We start from the raw sequence: 16,132 nt of genomic DNA, 5'->3' as shown, positions 1-16,132 counted from the left end.
TATATATATATATATATATATATATATTAGATACATCATTTATGCTGCATGAGAATTTACAGTTGCTCAATAGATACCATAAAGTTCCCAGGCATCAATTTAGACCAATTTATAGTAACTCTAGAAAGATGATGAACTTAGACTTAATGCAAGGCAGTCAATAGATATTCCATAAAGTTCCATTTATTCAACTTGATGAATCAAGCTATTAAAGATGTACCATAAAGTTCCCAGGCATCAATTTAGACCAATTTACAGTAACTTAGATTTAATAGCTTGATTCATCAAGTTGAATAAAACATCCAAACAATTTAGCAAAATTCATTAAAGATGTATCATAACTTGATTCATCAAGTAATTATCATAAACAATGAACGAAACCACAATGACATATGAATGACCATAATTGCAAATATAGGGAGTCAAAATAAAATTAAATAAATCTTTAACATCTGGATTATACCATGATTCGGAGCTTCATATTTTCCAAAAGCTTCAGTGATAAATACAAGGGAAATTTACAGGCATGCCACACAATTCTTATGTACTTGCATACATAACGCTTAAAGTTAGATATTTATAACACTTTGACGCCATAAACAAGAGTACAACCAAACCAAAGAAATCAAACCACATGCATAAAAACATAATCCATGAGAGAAATGGAAGGCAAGAAGTCTTCAAATCTATGAAAGCAACTTCTATTGATAAAAGTACCTAGATTCCCTATTTATACTAAGGTGGGCCGCAACAAATGATGTCAAGAACATTACAAAAAGTCTGGGTAAGAGCACATTTTTTAAATTCAGAGCCATTGTTTGTGAGAAACATAAGCTACCACAACACCTTTTAGTTCAATTTAGCTTGTTGCTCCAAAATAAAGACTTGAGTTTTGTTGACCTAAGACAAGAATTTTCAATGTATCTTGTATTGGACTAAACAAATTTTATCATACAACTCCAATAGAACCAAACAAGGTGACTTGACTTTCCAATCATATCATATGAGAATTTTCATTGTTAGGTATATATAAATGTAACTTCATATTTCATGACTGCATTTGAGTTAATAGAAATTTAAAATGTACTTGATCAATGTAACACATAATTGCATCTCTAATGTCGGCTTGAGACCTTGTGCTATGCATCACATGGAGTCTTCATTTGTTTAGAAAGATTTTCTTTAGAAATTAAGAAAGAAAGACTGTCTTTGTGTTTTTGTCTCGATTTAGAAAAGAAACAATTAGCCATATATATCCCTTCGATTTATAGGACTCGTTTGGACCTTTATCCACTGTTTATAGAAAATACATATAAAATTGTGCTGAGAACTCACTAGAATATAATGTATAGCCAATTTTTGCAACAAACTAAACTCAATTGGTCATAAAAAATGATTCATTAATTAAATACCTGGAGTATTTTTTGTAATATTTTTCTGTAACCTACTTTAAGTATTGAAATGTAAGTTCTACATCCGCTTACCTATTTGCAAAAGAAAGCATTAGGGGAAATTTATTTGAGAAATAATTATTACTATGGGTTACCATTTCTTTTATTTATTATGATCAAGCTTCTAATCTTTGGAATTTGTTAATGGGAGAATTTCTTGGTCAAATCATATGCCCTTGAAGCTCTCCGACCTTTCTTACTCTTTCTACAAAAAAAATTGAACCCAAGAAACTTCTTCAACTTTTGATGAGTTCAACAAAGTTCTCAATAAGACCTCATAAAAGTATAGTTACAGTGGAGAGCAGAAGGGTCGAATAAAGCGAGAGAGGGGAATAACAGTTCTCGGAGTATAATTTATAGAAGAATAACAGTTCTAATAACTTACATAGAAGGGGAGAATGGAGAAGAGAGAGGCAATTGGAGAGCAGAAAGGGCGAAAGAGAGGAGGAAAACATGGAAGCACTTTGGAGCGAGCAAGCTCCGCCGCCGTTGTGTTGCTGATTGAGGATCGTCTGCTCGCTCTTCAGCGGCGTGATGGCTACCGCGAGCTCGTTGAACTCACCTTTCTCCTTTACCTTCGAGAGCATTCCACTGGCTGCAAGGTTCTAAGCTTAGCAGATGTCTTTGGCATTTTCACCTTAGTAGCAACATTCAGTTTCACACCATCACATTATTGTCTACCTCCACAATCAACTGTTCTCCCTACCGAGAGTCCTTCACACGGTGCCGCTTCTTCGCTGCGTTGTCTGCTCCTTCACACGGTGCCCTCTGCTTCTCTCGCGATACAGTCGACAAAAGTTGATCGTAGCGCCCTTCGTGACCGAATCTTGGGAGATGCGATCTGGCACCTACGAAGCCCGCTGACAAGAAGAAGCCGACGACTGAGGAGACAAGGATTCGGTCTAGCAAAGAAGGTGGGAGAAATAACGAAGGCGGGATCGAATGGAGGGGTACAAGAGTAAAAAATCAGAGGGATAACACGGGCAACGGGGTCTCACCCGCGGTCGGCGTTTCACTCAAATTCGCAGCAGCCGCGAGAGAAACGCCTTGTCAAACAACATCGCGCAGAGGCAGCTGCACCAAACGGGCCCTTAGTTACCATTTTGTTCTCTTTCAAAGACCAAAATAGTGTGAAATTTGATTTCAATGTATACCATATCATGACCCAGGCTGGAGTTTGAAATTAACATAGATGGGTATAGACGATTGTATAGTGAAAAATTATATTTTTTATAATTTCTAACGATTTAAACAAGATAAATGAAAGTGCCGCTAAAAATTAAAATTAAAATATTTATAAATTTTAATTAGTTCAATTTGGTCGCGTCTTCTGTAAATATTGTCTTTTATTGTTCATCATTTACTCAACAAATTAAATATGAAATGTCAGTTTAAAATAATAGTGAACTAATCAAAACCAATAAATACTTACACTCATAGACTACAATAACATAATAAAAAAATAATATACATGTCAGTTAAACTTTTAATAAGTTAGCACAAAACATTTATAGTTTACAAATATAATCACTCATGATATTTCATAATATTATTATTTTATATATGTACAACCGACGCAAGATTACCGTAAAAAAATTGTACCACTTAAAATACTTTAATGTTAATATATATTTTTATTTACATAAATGACTATCTTAACATTCATCGCCAGCACCATAAATAAACAACTCCATCATAATCAAACATATATATACAATCAATTTATGCAGTTCACGTCATTCATAATTTCATATCACTCATGTAAAATGCATAAAATCTGTCATAATATGATACTACAAGTATTTATATCGAAATGATTGATAAAATTTAAGATAAATGAATCGATTTCATTAATCAAGAATGAATAATAATTCATACATCTGGTTCAGAAGATATGCAAAAATAATATTATAATTTAATTGGAGTACTCATTTTTCATATCGTTATTTTCTTCTATTCCCTCCAAACTGAGCTTCTACAACTTAAATTATGTTTAATGAAATATATTATTAATATTTTATAATAAAATATGTATATTAGATTCATTAATTAAAATAAATAAACCCTAAAATTTACCTTAGTTCTCTCAAATTTTTTGCACAAATATTGACCTCAAACTCTCTCTAATTTGGGACTTAATTGCTTTGATACTAACTTCAAATACACATAAATTTAACATTACAATAATAAAATTTAATATATATATATGTATGCATGTATGTGTTTATATATATTAAGTGGTCTCCTGAATTTGATCCTAGTCAAGAACCGCCTATAGTTTCAATTTGGTTTAAAGTTGCACTACTTCAATCACCAAGTCCTCTACTCTATTGGAGCTGCACTAGGGAGATTTATGAAATTGAATACACCCAACTTCAACTTCAATCGAATACACCCAACTTCAATCTAACTAGACCTTCGGTTGCAAGAATTCTTGTTGAAAGGGATATCACTCTCCCTGATGAAATATGATTTGGTACTGCCCACAATGGGTATTGACAACCAATTATAGCAGAACAAAGACCCTACTACTGCAATCACTGTAAACTATTTGGGCACACCCCTGTCAAATATTTCAGGCTTCACCCATATTTGAGATCGACAGGTCCTAAAAACATCATTCATGTGGAGGAAAATATAACAGACACTGTTAAACTTCCATAAATGTTGAATGAGAATTTGACTCATAAGACTATCTTTCACCAACCAGACCAACAACTTCCGCCTACTGTTGTTGAGACAACTCTTCCTCAGATTACAAATTCTATGAATTTTATCATAGCAGATGCTAGTCGAAGTGTCTTCGAACCACCTATTGTGAGAGAAGAAGGTACTCAAGTTATGGAGGAGTGGCAGGATCTAGGTGTGCTGCAGGCTGAGTCAGATCAACAATTTATCTCCATCGAAGATTCACCTATTGTTCACATAGAACTACCTCTGGCATATGATTGACAGGTTTACAAATATAGGAAGAAGAAGAAAGGAGTGCCAGATCTCAGCAAATCTCAGGATGACTGTATCATTGTGTCAGACGGAAGCCCACATCTCAGTATGTTGCTGGACTCCCTCCCTAGATCTAGGGGAAGGGGAAGCGGTATATCCACCGACTAAACCCACAATGATTAGGAGTTATTTATTTTTGTTTTATTTTTGGGGAATACGTTTGTAATCCTTGTGAGTTGGGTTCTTTGTACTCACTCACTAAAACCTTTGTATCATCTATTTTTTATCAATGAATTTTGTCTTTTCAATATATATATATATATATATATATATAAATATAATTTTATCAAATAAGTTAATTAAAATATCAAAACTCACATTTGATATCTTAGTCAAAAAGCACTGACGCACGTGAGACCTCCTCTTAGGGGTGTCAAAAATTGACCCGACACTCTAACACGAGTTGAACTGTACAAGAAAAAATTCATGTTAGAGTTGACTCGAATATTTTTCTAGTCGGGTTCGGTTCTGAGAATTCGACTTGTTTATTATTCTGGTCGAGTTCGGGTTGAATCCAAAAATCTAAACATGAACCAAATAAGCACGAAATTTTAGGTGGGGTTCGGGTTAGCTGGTCAAGCTCGAGTTCGAGTCTTAGTTTTTAACACTTTTATTTTTTGGGTCGGGTTCTGGTTGACCTATTCGGGTCAGGTCATTTTCGGGTCGGACCTAAACCCGAATTGACACCCTACCTCTTCTCCTCCTCTGCACGCGAGATCCAGCTGATACTGCACGCACAAGAGCTCCCTTTCCTCTATTAGGGCTCGAGTCTTCCTCTTTCCTTTGCATCAGAGCCACTCAATGCTTCTTCCTCTTCACACGTTAGGGGTTTAGAGCTTCTTCTCGAAAATCAGTGATCTCCCACAAGATGTAGCGCTGTCTCCCCTTCCTTCTCCATCCCTCACATGATCATCAAAATGGCTTCTGCCTGAGAGTAGAGATTGAAGGGCAATCTATGTGCAAGCACACGAGCTCAGGTACCGATATTTCTTCTTTTTCCTTCACTTGAATCAATGGCTTCTTCCTTCTTCTTCTTCTTCCATTCTTCTCTGACTCCTCGCTCCTGTTTCTGCTTGCTTAATCTCGCACTCTGCGCGCTCGATAGAATGAAACGAGGGAAAGTATTCGTCGTTTTGATTCCCGCGAGCATTGTCTCATTTGAATGACAATGATATCATGTATTTATTTATTATCAGGGAAATTTACTATATAACACAGAATTCTTTTGTATTTACACATCTCACACCAAAACTTTAATATTTACCTGCATACCACTTTACCTGTGCATGAAAAAGTGGATTTGAGTTGTGAAAAGTGATAATTAGTGATTGCTTCGATGTGATGGGAAATAATTGAGTTGTATGTGAGTAAATATGAGGATTTGGGCGTGAAATATGTAAATATAGAAGAATTGTGTGCTATGTAATGCCCCTTATTATTATGATGTTGATGATTTTTTTTATACCTAACGATTCGCTTTTGTTTAGTTATTCGATTGTTTTTTATTTTGTTTTGCCCCTTGTGGTTGCCCCATTCTTCTGTTTAGTATGCGGAAATGTATAAGAGATCAATAGAAGATCCGGCTGGTTTCTGGTCGGAGATAGCTTCCCAGTTTTACTGGAAGAAGAAATGGGATCCAAAAGTCTTCTCAGAGAATCTTGATGCGAGGAAGGGGATTGTGAAGATAGAGGTCAGTCGTAGTAATAATTCTGAAACAAATCTGTTTTTCTTGGAGAATGATTTGTTTCTATACATTTGTTCACCTGATGTGGTTTGCAGTGGTTCATAGGAGGAATCACCAATATCTGCTATAATGCTTTGGATGTAAACATAGAAGCTGGGAATGGTGACAAGGTTGCAATCTTATGGGAAGGAAATGAGCCAGACCAGGATGGGAAACTGACTTATAATGAGCTTCTGGAGAAGGTTTGCCAGGTGAGGCCGTTCCTTTGTCTAAATCAAATTCAACTTTACACTTCATTTCTTAAAACAGATTTATAATTTCCTCTCCGTGCCGAATTAGCTGTCCAATTACTTGAAAGATGTGGGTGTTAGAAAGGGCGACACAGTTGTGATTTACTTGCCAATGTTGATGGAGCTTCCAATTTCTATGTTGGCTTGTGCTCGTATTGGTGCTGTGCACTCGGTATTTTCGTAAGCTTTTCTCCGCTATTTCAGATTTCTTATGGTGGATATTTTGATGTTTGGTGATCTTGTTATTGTTTCTCTCTTCAGGTTGTCTTTGCTGGCTTTTCTTCGGAGTCTTTGTCCCAAAGGATAATGGATTGCAAGCCTAAAGTTGTAATAACATGCAATGGTGTGCGCAGGGGTTCTAAAGAACTCATACTAAAAGATATTGTGGATAGTGCACTTGCGGAATGTGCCAAGAATGGTTTTTCTGTTGGTATGAGAGTCTAAATTATTCTATATTGTCAGTAAACTACATGATTTGAATCTGGAGTTCGTGATGCTGACTTTATTAAATTTAGGTTATTCTCAAATACTTCACGGGCGTAGAAGTTGCTCAATTTGAATTAATGATATTTTTCTCTCAACAAAAATTGTTATGGTCCTGTTGAGCAAAAAGCAAGTTGAAGGCGTGTAAATCTTGTGAAATTCTAAATGAATTATGAAAGAACTAGATCTTGATGAAGAAAGAACTTGTGTAGATACGGGACAGTTTCAATTGTTAGTAGGAAAACTAATCTATCCATCTCACGCCCTTCTTGACATGCACACAAACTTATAGTTACATCTTCAAGCCACTTGTAGAGTTCTCATGTATCTCAAATTAAGTCCAAAATAACGAATTCTATACAAAAGACGTGATACCTTCCAAATCGGAGAATATATAGATGTGGATCGTAGGTACTTCAGCGTATTATACATTCTTTGGAGGAAATATCATACTTTAGATGAGTAGGAAATAGTTGTGTTTTCAAGATTAGATGCTAAAACCGAATTTAAAGCGCCATTGCACAATAATTCTGCAGGACTTCTATGAATTAAGATCATATTAAAAGATTTAAAAATCAATAAGAAAGAGCATAAGAAGCTATATTATGACAATAAATCAATTGTTAATATTGCACACAATAGAATACAATATGATCGTAAGAAACATGTTGTGTTTGATACACTTCATAAAAGGAAATTTAAAAGTGGATTATTTGCACTTGATATATGCCTATAAGGAATCCATTGATCGATATATTCATCAAATGACTTTATAGTTCTACATTAAAAAAATTTCTGAGCATCTATTGAATGATATTTCTCTATCATTTAGTTTGGGCAATGTCGAATTTGTGGCAATGTCGAATTTGTCCTCTCTCTCTCTCTCTCTCTTCGCAGTGAGTCCCACTCACTATCTAATCATAACAAAAAGCTTAAAGCGCTCTGATCTTAGTTCATGCCTCCCCACCCCCTCCTTTTTGTCTATTCCAATTTTGTAATGCCTCTTGGCGATGTATATATACCTATCCTTTTGTAGAATTTTTTGTTTATAATTTTTCTACATTGTTTTATTTTCTATATTTAATTTTACTGAATTTTGTCATTCTTGATAATAGAAGCTAGATCTATTGCAGTAAGTTTGTGGATTTCCCTGGTTCTCATTTGGAAAATAAAATCTTCAATACTAGGGTATTTACCGGACTATCTTGATGCCATGAAATGTGAAAAACAAGTATTGTTGAGCATTGAGTAAACGTGTCAGGTCAATATTCATGCATGAAATTTCATAAAGCAGCATATAAATTACTGCAGCTCTAAGGTGCAAATTAGATGTTACTATTTTTTTCATTGCCTAAAGTGAATGTTTATATGCTAGAAATTTGTCCAACTATAGGCAACCCCCATCTTCTTTTAACCATTATTTCTCCTGTAAATCTTTTTGGTTTTTCAATTAATATTTGAACTCTTAACATCTCTTTTTAGATGTTTGATTTCCCATTTGAGGTTGCTGATATTCTGTGTGCTTAACAAAGAATGTTGATGTTTTATCTTGTCCATCATAATGAGGCAATGCTAAATAGTTTTTTGTAATTTCTATCTATTTTTAATGTAATAATGTGATGTCTGCCTGTGACTTTTATTTTTCCTTTTGTAAATTTCGCATCATTATTTTTGTTCAGCTTTTGTTCTTACCTTACACATGAACAGATTTATGCCTGACATATGAAAATAAGTCAGCCATGAGTAGAAAAGAGACAAAATGGCGAGATGGAAGAGACATATGGTGGCAGGTTGGTGAATCTAATTCACTTCGTATTGAATCTCGAGAAATACACCTTTGGAATGCCCACATTATCCACATACCTACAATATTTATGTCATAGTCCAACTATTTGAATTTTTTAGGAGCTTTTAGTTCCCAGTCTTTTTTAATATGGGCTGAAATAGTCTCCACAGGTCCAATTTAAAGAGTTTAGAGATTGATTTGGAACTTTTATAGACTCTGGAACTAAAAAGATCCAATGTAAACAGTTAGTGAACTATTTTGACACTTTACTCGTTTTTAAATATTAACTTTTTTCCCCCTGAGTGGTCTTCAAAACTTTACTCCGTTGTGCCTATAACTGGTCATTGACTCGTTTGAATGTCTTCCAGGATGTAGTTCCGAAATTTTCAACGAAGTGTGATGTAGAGTGGGTGGATTCTGAAGATCCATTGTTTCTCTTGTACACAAGCGGCAGCACTGGAAAGCCTAAGGTTGTATCCACATGATTTCTTAAACTTTAGCCTTACACTTTCTATGTAACAAAACTGATAATTTGCTTTTTTTTTTTTATTATAGGGTGTATTGCACACGACTGCAGGCTACATGGTATACACAGCAACAACGTTCAAATATGCTTTCGACTACAAGCCATCAGACGTATATTGGTGCGTTAACATTCCTCCACTGTTTCTTAATTCTTTTTAGTAAGATTTACATGCATACCACCAAATTCTTATATACTTACATATTTGTAGTTTTTGAGAATTGAGCATGATAATATTATTACTATTGAAAGAGATATAAATACATGATACAATGATTCTAAAACAAGAAAAATATAATACTCAAATCTCTTCATAATAAATACTCATTGATAAAAAGAAAGTCATAAACTAGGAAATAAAACAAAATAGGAAATAACATGAAAGGAAACTACCTGAAGTTGAAGTATAGATGTCAATCATGTTGAACTTGGATTGAAATTGTCAAACAATGGTGGAGGAATATTCTTTGTGAGAACATTTGCGAGTTAGCCTGTGGATGAGACAAAAGGAACACAAATTTTCTCTGAATCAAGCTTCTCCTTGATAAAGTGGCGGACAATCTCCACATGCTTGGTATGATAATGTTGGACCGGATTATGAGCAATGTTGATGGTCACAAAACAACCGCAGAGGAACATACACCGACATACCAAACTCGCAGAGCATGATGCGAACCAGAGGGCTTCACATACCCTAAGGGACATAGAATGAAACTCAGCTTCAACACTACTACAGGCAATCGCGGATTTTTTTTTACTTTTCCACGTGACAACATCTCCCCATATGAAGGAGCAATAACCCGAGGTAAATCGTCATACCCCACCCAATCGACACCAGTATAAACTGCAACAAAACGAGAGGTGTGACGAGAATAACAAACCTGAGCTTGACGTGCATTTTAAATAATGGAGGATCCAATGGACAACGTTGAAATGATGCTCATAGAGATCATGCATGAACTAACTGACAATACTAATGACGCGACAAATGTCTGAGTGCATATGGGCTAAGTAGATGAGTGTTTTTCTCGTTTCTTTTTAGATCTCAAAGTCGCCAGTTTATCTTTTTGTATGTCGTATAATTTTTCTATTCGAATAAATCTCCCTCCCGAACCAAATGAATTACTCGAAGAGGAGAGGAATCGAATAGCGAACCAACGTCAAAAGTCTCCCAGAGGAACGTATTCCTACTGGTTAATTACATCTCGGGGGATACCCAAGAAGACTCTCGATGAAAGGAGTTTCGTTTTTTCATCATGAACCTGGGGTGTAGGTTATCAAAAGGTGATTATTTCGTATGAAACGGTCTCAATACTTTGAAGATTACGCTGCGCTATCGGGCAGAGAGTGAATCTCCCACGTTCAAATAGGTAGCGGCTTCTCAGCTGACGAAACTTAAGAAATAAATAAAAATCACTTCAACGGGGGTATCCCAATACGTCATAGCACATCTGGATTGTAATGACAAAGGACAAATCGTCGTATCACGAACAGACGATAGCTTATCGGCATAGGGCCGTCAAAGTGACATCAACGAAGTCAAAGGAGCATAAGTGGCTCAACAGGGATATCCAAAAGGGTAGGGAAGAAGAGGTAGAGGTAGCCAGGTCGGGGTACCACGGATTCGTCATCCCAAGCCACTAGGACTCTAAGTTTAACTGATCGTGAAGATAGTCGACCCAACACAATTTGAGATCCCTGGTCTGCAATCCTTGAATTGCGTCACCCACAGAAATCTCGGTAGCCCTAAGGTCAAAAGAAAGGAACTATATCCTATAACTAAAAGCAGGAGCTCCAAGAGGTGGGACTTATACCTGCCGAAGTGGTGAGGACGCCTCAAGAAGAAAGAGAAAGCGGAGGTTCAGCTACAAACTGTAAACGCTCCAACAAGAAGACTTTTATCCCGTCTGGATCGGGAAGTCTTCTAACACTACACGTATAGACAACCACCTAGGAAAATTTATGCTGAGTCAGTTAGATTGGAGAAGCAAGGGGGCTATTTCTCGAGACATGCAAGTATGATACAGTTATCTACCATTTTCCTAAGCGTAGAGGTTCTATTAAATATGCTTGGGTTATGACCATGCATGCAACCATTTTAAAACCGGCCCGAAGGGCCATGCAGAAAAAGTAAAGACTGATTTTAAAGAATTCTGAATCTTTTAACCATAAAATTTTGATTATCTCGATATTTTATCATTAGGATTTTTTTTAGATAGAAAAAATTAAAATATTAGGTTCCTTAATGAGCCTATGTTACATTTTCGTGAGGTCTAGATACACAAAAAAGAAACAATATAAAATGTTCTAACATGCAAAGACATACAAGAAGAAAAAGAGAAAGAAAACACCCCAAAAGAATATATAAACATGCTAAATACCGCTGGATCGACAACATAATTCAGTAAAATAATAAAAGAGGTCAGACTCCGCATGTACATGTCCGATCCTAAGTCTATACAAAAATATAAAATTCAGACTTTAAGGTATGGGACATGAGCTGCTGCTCCAGGTCCTCGTCACATGGTTTGATGAGCCATCCGCTTCGAAACCCATGCCCGTACCTTATTTTCGATATAGACTCTTCTAAGACTCTGTCAAATACATTTGAAATAGAAAATAAAGACTCGACCTGCATAAAATAAGTGTTAGCGGACACGCCATGCATCACAAAAATAACAAATCGTGCCTTATAATTGGGGGGAGCTAAAGAGCACGTGCAAGCAAAGGATTAGAAATCATTGATTAGAAATCATTACATGCTTTAGAAATCATTACATGCTCCCCCTAATAACACCTGTGTGAGTGTGTATAAATAGTCACGACAACTGCAAAAGATCGCTCTAATATACTATCACACACAAGAAACATGCAAGCACACCGAAAAAAAAGGCGAGAATGTGACACATGGCTAGCGCAAGATAACACAACACACAATAATAGCCAGAGGTGTCAAAAAATACTACCTAACAGCCTAAATCATCCTAAACCCTAGCCTAGCACATAGCCTAGCACATCATCTAACGACAAGTGCATCAACCTAGTATCTAAGTGTGGGGTAAGTCTGGGTATGGTATGACTTTGACGGGGTCGCTTTACTGGCCCCATCATAAAGATCCAAAGAATCTAAAGGGTGTCACAAAAGGAGATGAAACCAGTTAGATTCATTGGATTCTTAGCATAGTCATACTCATGTCAGTCCCGATGACTTAACTCGCATTGCTCATCGGGATTGACCCGGCAAGAAATGCTCGTTAAGGCATCGCGACCAACGCAAGAGTCACTCTCTTAACGGATCTGACTCACTATCCATGTGAATATGCAAATGCAGATGATTAATCAAAACACACAAGTGATGGGTGTGTCATGGGGCAGGGAATAAAACGAAGGTGGGCATACCGTAGTGGCAGTGGCCCTAAGAAGATAGACATGTCGTGGTGGCAGCGACCCCAGGAGGTATGCCGATAAGGCAGTGACCTGTAAAGAATAGATATGTCGTGACTGCAAAGGCCCCAGAAAGATGGGGATGTCGTGGTGGCAGTGTCCCCAAGAGGTATGCCGATAAGGAAATAACTTAACGGAATGGACATGCCATGGCGGCAGGGGCCTAAAAAGATGGGCATGCCGTGGTGGCAGCGGTTCCAGGAGGTATGCCGATAAGGCAATAACCTATCGAAATGGGCATGCCATGGCGGCAGAGACTCCAAAAAGATGGGCATGACGTGGTGGCAGCGGCCCCACGAGGTATGCCAATAAGGCAATAACCTAACGGAATGTGCATGCCATGTCGGCAGGGGCCCCAGAAAGATGGGCATGCCGTAGTCGCAGCGGCCCCAGAAGGTGTGCCGATAAGACAATAATCTAACGAAATGGGCATGCCATGGCAACAGGGACCCCAAAAAGTACGCCGATAGGGCAATAACCTATAAAGAGTAGGCATGTTGTGATAGCAGAGACCCCAGAAAGATGGGCATGTCGTGGTGGTAGCGGCCCCAGAGAATGTTCAACTCAGGCATATGATCATAATCATGCAAACATACAGATGCAAGGTGTGATGCAATAATGTATTCATGCATATGCGCTACAATATGCAAAAATGCCAACACACATTCAAGACTATATGGTAGTGCAAGTAGTTGGTCGACTGGGTCGAGAGATTTGGTCGAGCTAAAGTGTTAAGCCAACCGACTCAGGGAAACCGATTGAAATGAAGTGGGATGCCCGTAAGGCCGGGGCGGCCGGACGGAGCAAAGTGAAATGCTCGTCGGGCCGGGGAGGCTAGACAGAGTGAAGTGAAGTGCTCGTCGTGCCGGGGCGGTCGAAAGAAGTGAAGTGAAATGCTCGTCGGGTCGTGGCGGCCAGACGATGTGAAGTGGCGTGCTATGTGACATGCAATATGCAACATGCAAACATATACATGTAATAGAGAGTTTTTCCCGTGCTAACGACCTCACCGAAGAACCTAAGATCGATATATAAAAAGATGGAGATTGTCTCATTTGCTTTAGCGAGGTAAGTGGGGAACTTCTCCCTATATCTCCAAAGGGAGGAGTTCTCCATCTTATCATGAAACGGGCTAGCGACAACTCTCTCCCCGATTTCACGACGTCTCCGAGCTTTGCAAAATGAGAAAAGCAAAATGAGCTAATGACTCATTTTATTATTTTGCAAAAATCTACTTTTCGATCTTTTTAAAAGATCGGGACAACCTGTTTTTCGTTCAATTTTCTCTTTTTTTTTTATTTTTAAAAAGAGTCGCCAGCTTGTCGATCCTCGTATACTTCCTCCCATTCAAATAAATCTCTCTCACGAACCATATAAATGATTCAAAGATGAGAGGAATCAAATAAGAAGGGACATAAAACAAAGAGACAAACAAGAGAAAAAGTAAAACGTGGAGAGTCTACGTGCGATAAACCTCGCAATGATAGATTAAGAATGTCCGGCCAAACAAGATCAGGCGGAGGCAACTTAAACCAATATCCGCAAAAGAAGTAAAAGAAGTATCTACATGTATCTACATATACTACCCATAACCAGAGAGTCAGGTGTATGTACATGTTCTGGGGTCAAGAGTACTCCCATAGGAACGTGTTTTTACTGGTTAATTACATCTCGAGGGATACCCAATAATACTCTCGATAAAATGAGTTTCGCTTCATATTATCATAAACCTGGGGTATAGGCAATCAAAGGAAGGTTATTCCATGTGGGAACAGTCCCGATACTTCAAAGCTCACGCTAGGCCATCGGACATAGAGTAAGTCTCTCACATCCCAAATGGGTAGTGACTAATCAGCACATGTGGCCCATGGAATAACCTAAATCATCTTGACGGGGATATCCCAATACGTCAAAGCACGTCCGGGTCAAAGGGCAGAGGACAAATCGTCGTATCCCAAATGGGCGGCAGCTCATCGACATCAGGTCGTCAATGTGATATCAACGAGGTCAAAGAGCGATAGGGCTCAAAGGGGCTCAACAAAAGGAAGGTAGAGTGTTCCTAAGAGGTAAATGTAGAGGTAACTGGGTCAACTGGGTCGGGTACCACGGACCCGTCATACACAGCTACTAGGACCCTAAGTCTACTTGGTCGTGAAAGTAATCGACCCAACACGTCCTGAAATCCCCGGTCAGCAATCCGTGAATTACATCATCCACGGCATCCACGGGAACACTAAGGTCAAAGAAATGAAACTCTATCCTATGACTACAAGCTGGAGCTCCAAGAGATGGGACTTATACCTGCCGAAATAGTAAGGATGCCTCCGGAAAGAAGAGAAAGCGGAGGTTCAGCTACAAAGGTGTAAACACTCCAACAAAAGGACTTACACCTCGTCTGGGTCGGGAAGCCTTCTAACACCCTAAGCGCACTAGACAACCACCTATATGAAGGTATGCTGGGTCAGTCAGGTTGGAAAAATACGGGGACTCCTCGGGATATGCTAACATGAATGCAGTTATCTAGAATGATCCTAAATATTGTGGAGTCCCTATTAATATATGCAGTAAAGTAAAAGTTGCAATTTTTAAATTCTGAATATTTTAATACTAAATTTTAATTATTTTGAATATTTTATTTAGGATTTCGTAGAAAATTACAATTTTAGAGTCCTTAATGAGCCTATGTTGTATCGTGAAATCTCAGATAAAACACAGAAAGAAAACAAGAAAAACACATGCAAGTGCAAACATTCAACATGATGCAAAAATAAAGCAAAGCAAGTCAAATCAAAATAATAAACAGGTCGGTGCCGCTGAGTAGACAACATATCCCAGAAAAGAAAAGGGCGGTCGGACTCCGCATATACATGCCCGGTCCTAATTCTATACATCAATATAAAATGCAGAATTAAGATACGGGGCACTAGCATCTGCTCCTTGTCCCCTCTACGCGGTTCTCGTGCTAACGACTCGGAACCCGTGCCTGTATCTTATTTTTGCTACAAGACTCTCCTACACTCTAAAAAAAATACATAGAGAAAAGAAAAGACTCAATCCTGCATGGAAACAAGTGTCAGCGGGAAAATCACATGCACATAACGTATCATGAGCCATGTCTTAAAAGTGGGGGGAGCTAATAGCACCTGCAAGCAAAATGGTCAGAAATCATTACTTGATCCCCCCATAGCGGTATCTGTGTGTGTATAAAAATAGACATGACTCCCTGCAGAAGAACGCCCTAACACACTACCACACATATGCAACATGCAGACACACTACAAGCATAATGCAAAAGAAAGATATCTGGCTAGGGCAACCAATCCAACAGAGAACCAACAGAGAACAATAGTCAATAGTCAGACATCAAAAAGACTAACTAGCACCCTAAATCCTAGCCTATCACACCATCTAACGAAAAAGTGCATCAACTCGTATCTAAGTGAGAGGGAAGTCTAGGTATAGTATGAC

The 16,132-nt window shown here is 37.9% G+C and overlaps 2 protein-coding genes across 2 annotated transcripts in view; one reads left to right on the top strand and one right to left on the bottom strand.

Annotated features, from left to right (window-relative positions):
• The window catches only part of LOC110025277 (heparan-alpha-glucosaminide N-acetyltransferase), a 62,331-nt gene that overhangs the window by 10,369 nt on the left and 35,830 nt on the right, over positions 1-16,132 (bottom strand). The window lies entirely within an intron of this gene.
• Positions 1-16,132, top strand: part of LOC110025276 (acetyl-coenzyme A synthetase, chloroplastic/glyoxysomal) — a 48,043-nt gene that overhangs the window by 7,397 nt on the left and 24,514 nt on the right. The window contains exons 2-8 of the mRNA XM_020725677.1: positions 6,001-6,144; positions 6,234-6,389; positions 6,478-6,600; positions 6,690-6,858; positions 8,619-8,701; positions 9,066-9,167; positions 9,253-9,341. Of these exons, the coding sequence (XP_020581336.1) occupies positions 6,001-6,144; positions 6,234-6,389; positions 6,478-6,600; positions 6,690-6,858; positions 8,619-8,701; positions 9,066-9,167; positions 9,253-9,341 (866 nt within the window). The remainder of the gene's footprint in view (positions 1-6,000; positions 6,145-6,233; positions 6,390-6,477; positions 6,601-6,689; positions 6,859-8,618; positions 8,702-9,065; positions 9,168-9,252; positions 9,342-16,132) is intronic.

The sequence above is a fragment of the Phalaenopsis equestris genome, unplaced genomic scaffold (assembly GCF_001263595.1).
Source record: "Phalaenopsis equestris unplaced genomic scaffold, ASM126359v1 Scaffold000297, whole genome shotgun sequence".
In the NCBI taxonomy this organism is placed as follows: domain Eukaryota; kingdom Viridiplantae; phylum Streptophyta; class Magnoliopsida; order Asparagales; family Orchidaceae; genus Phalaenopsis; species Phalaenopsis equestris.
This window is presented reverse-complemented; position numbering and strand designations above follow the sequence as displayed.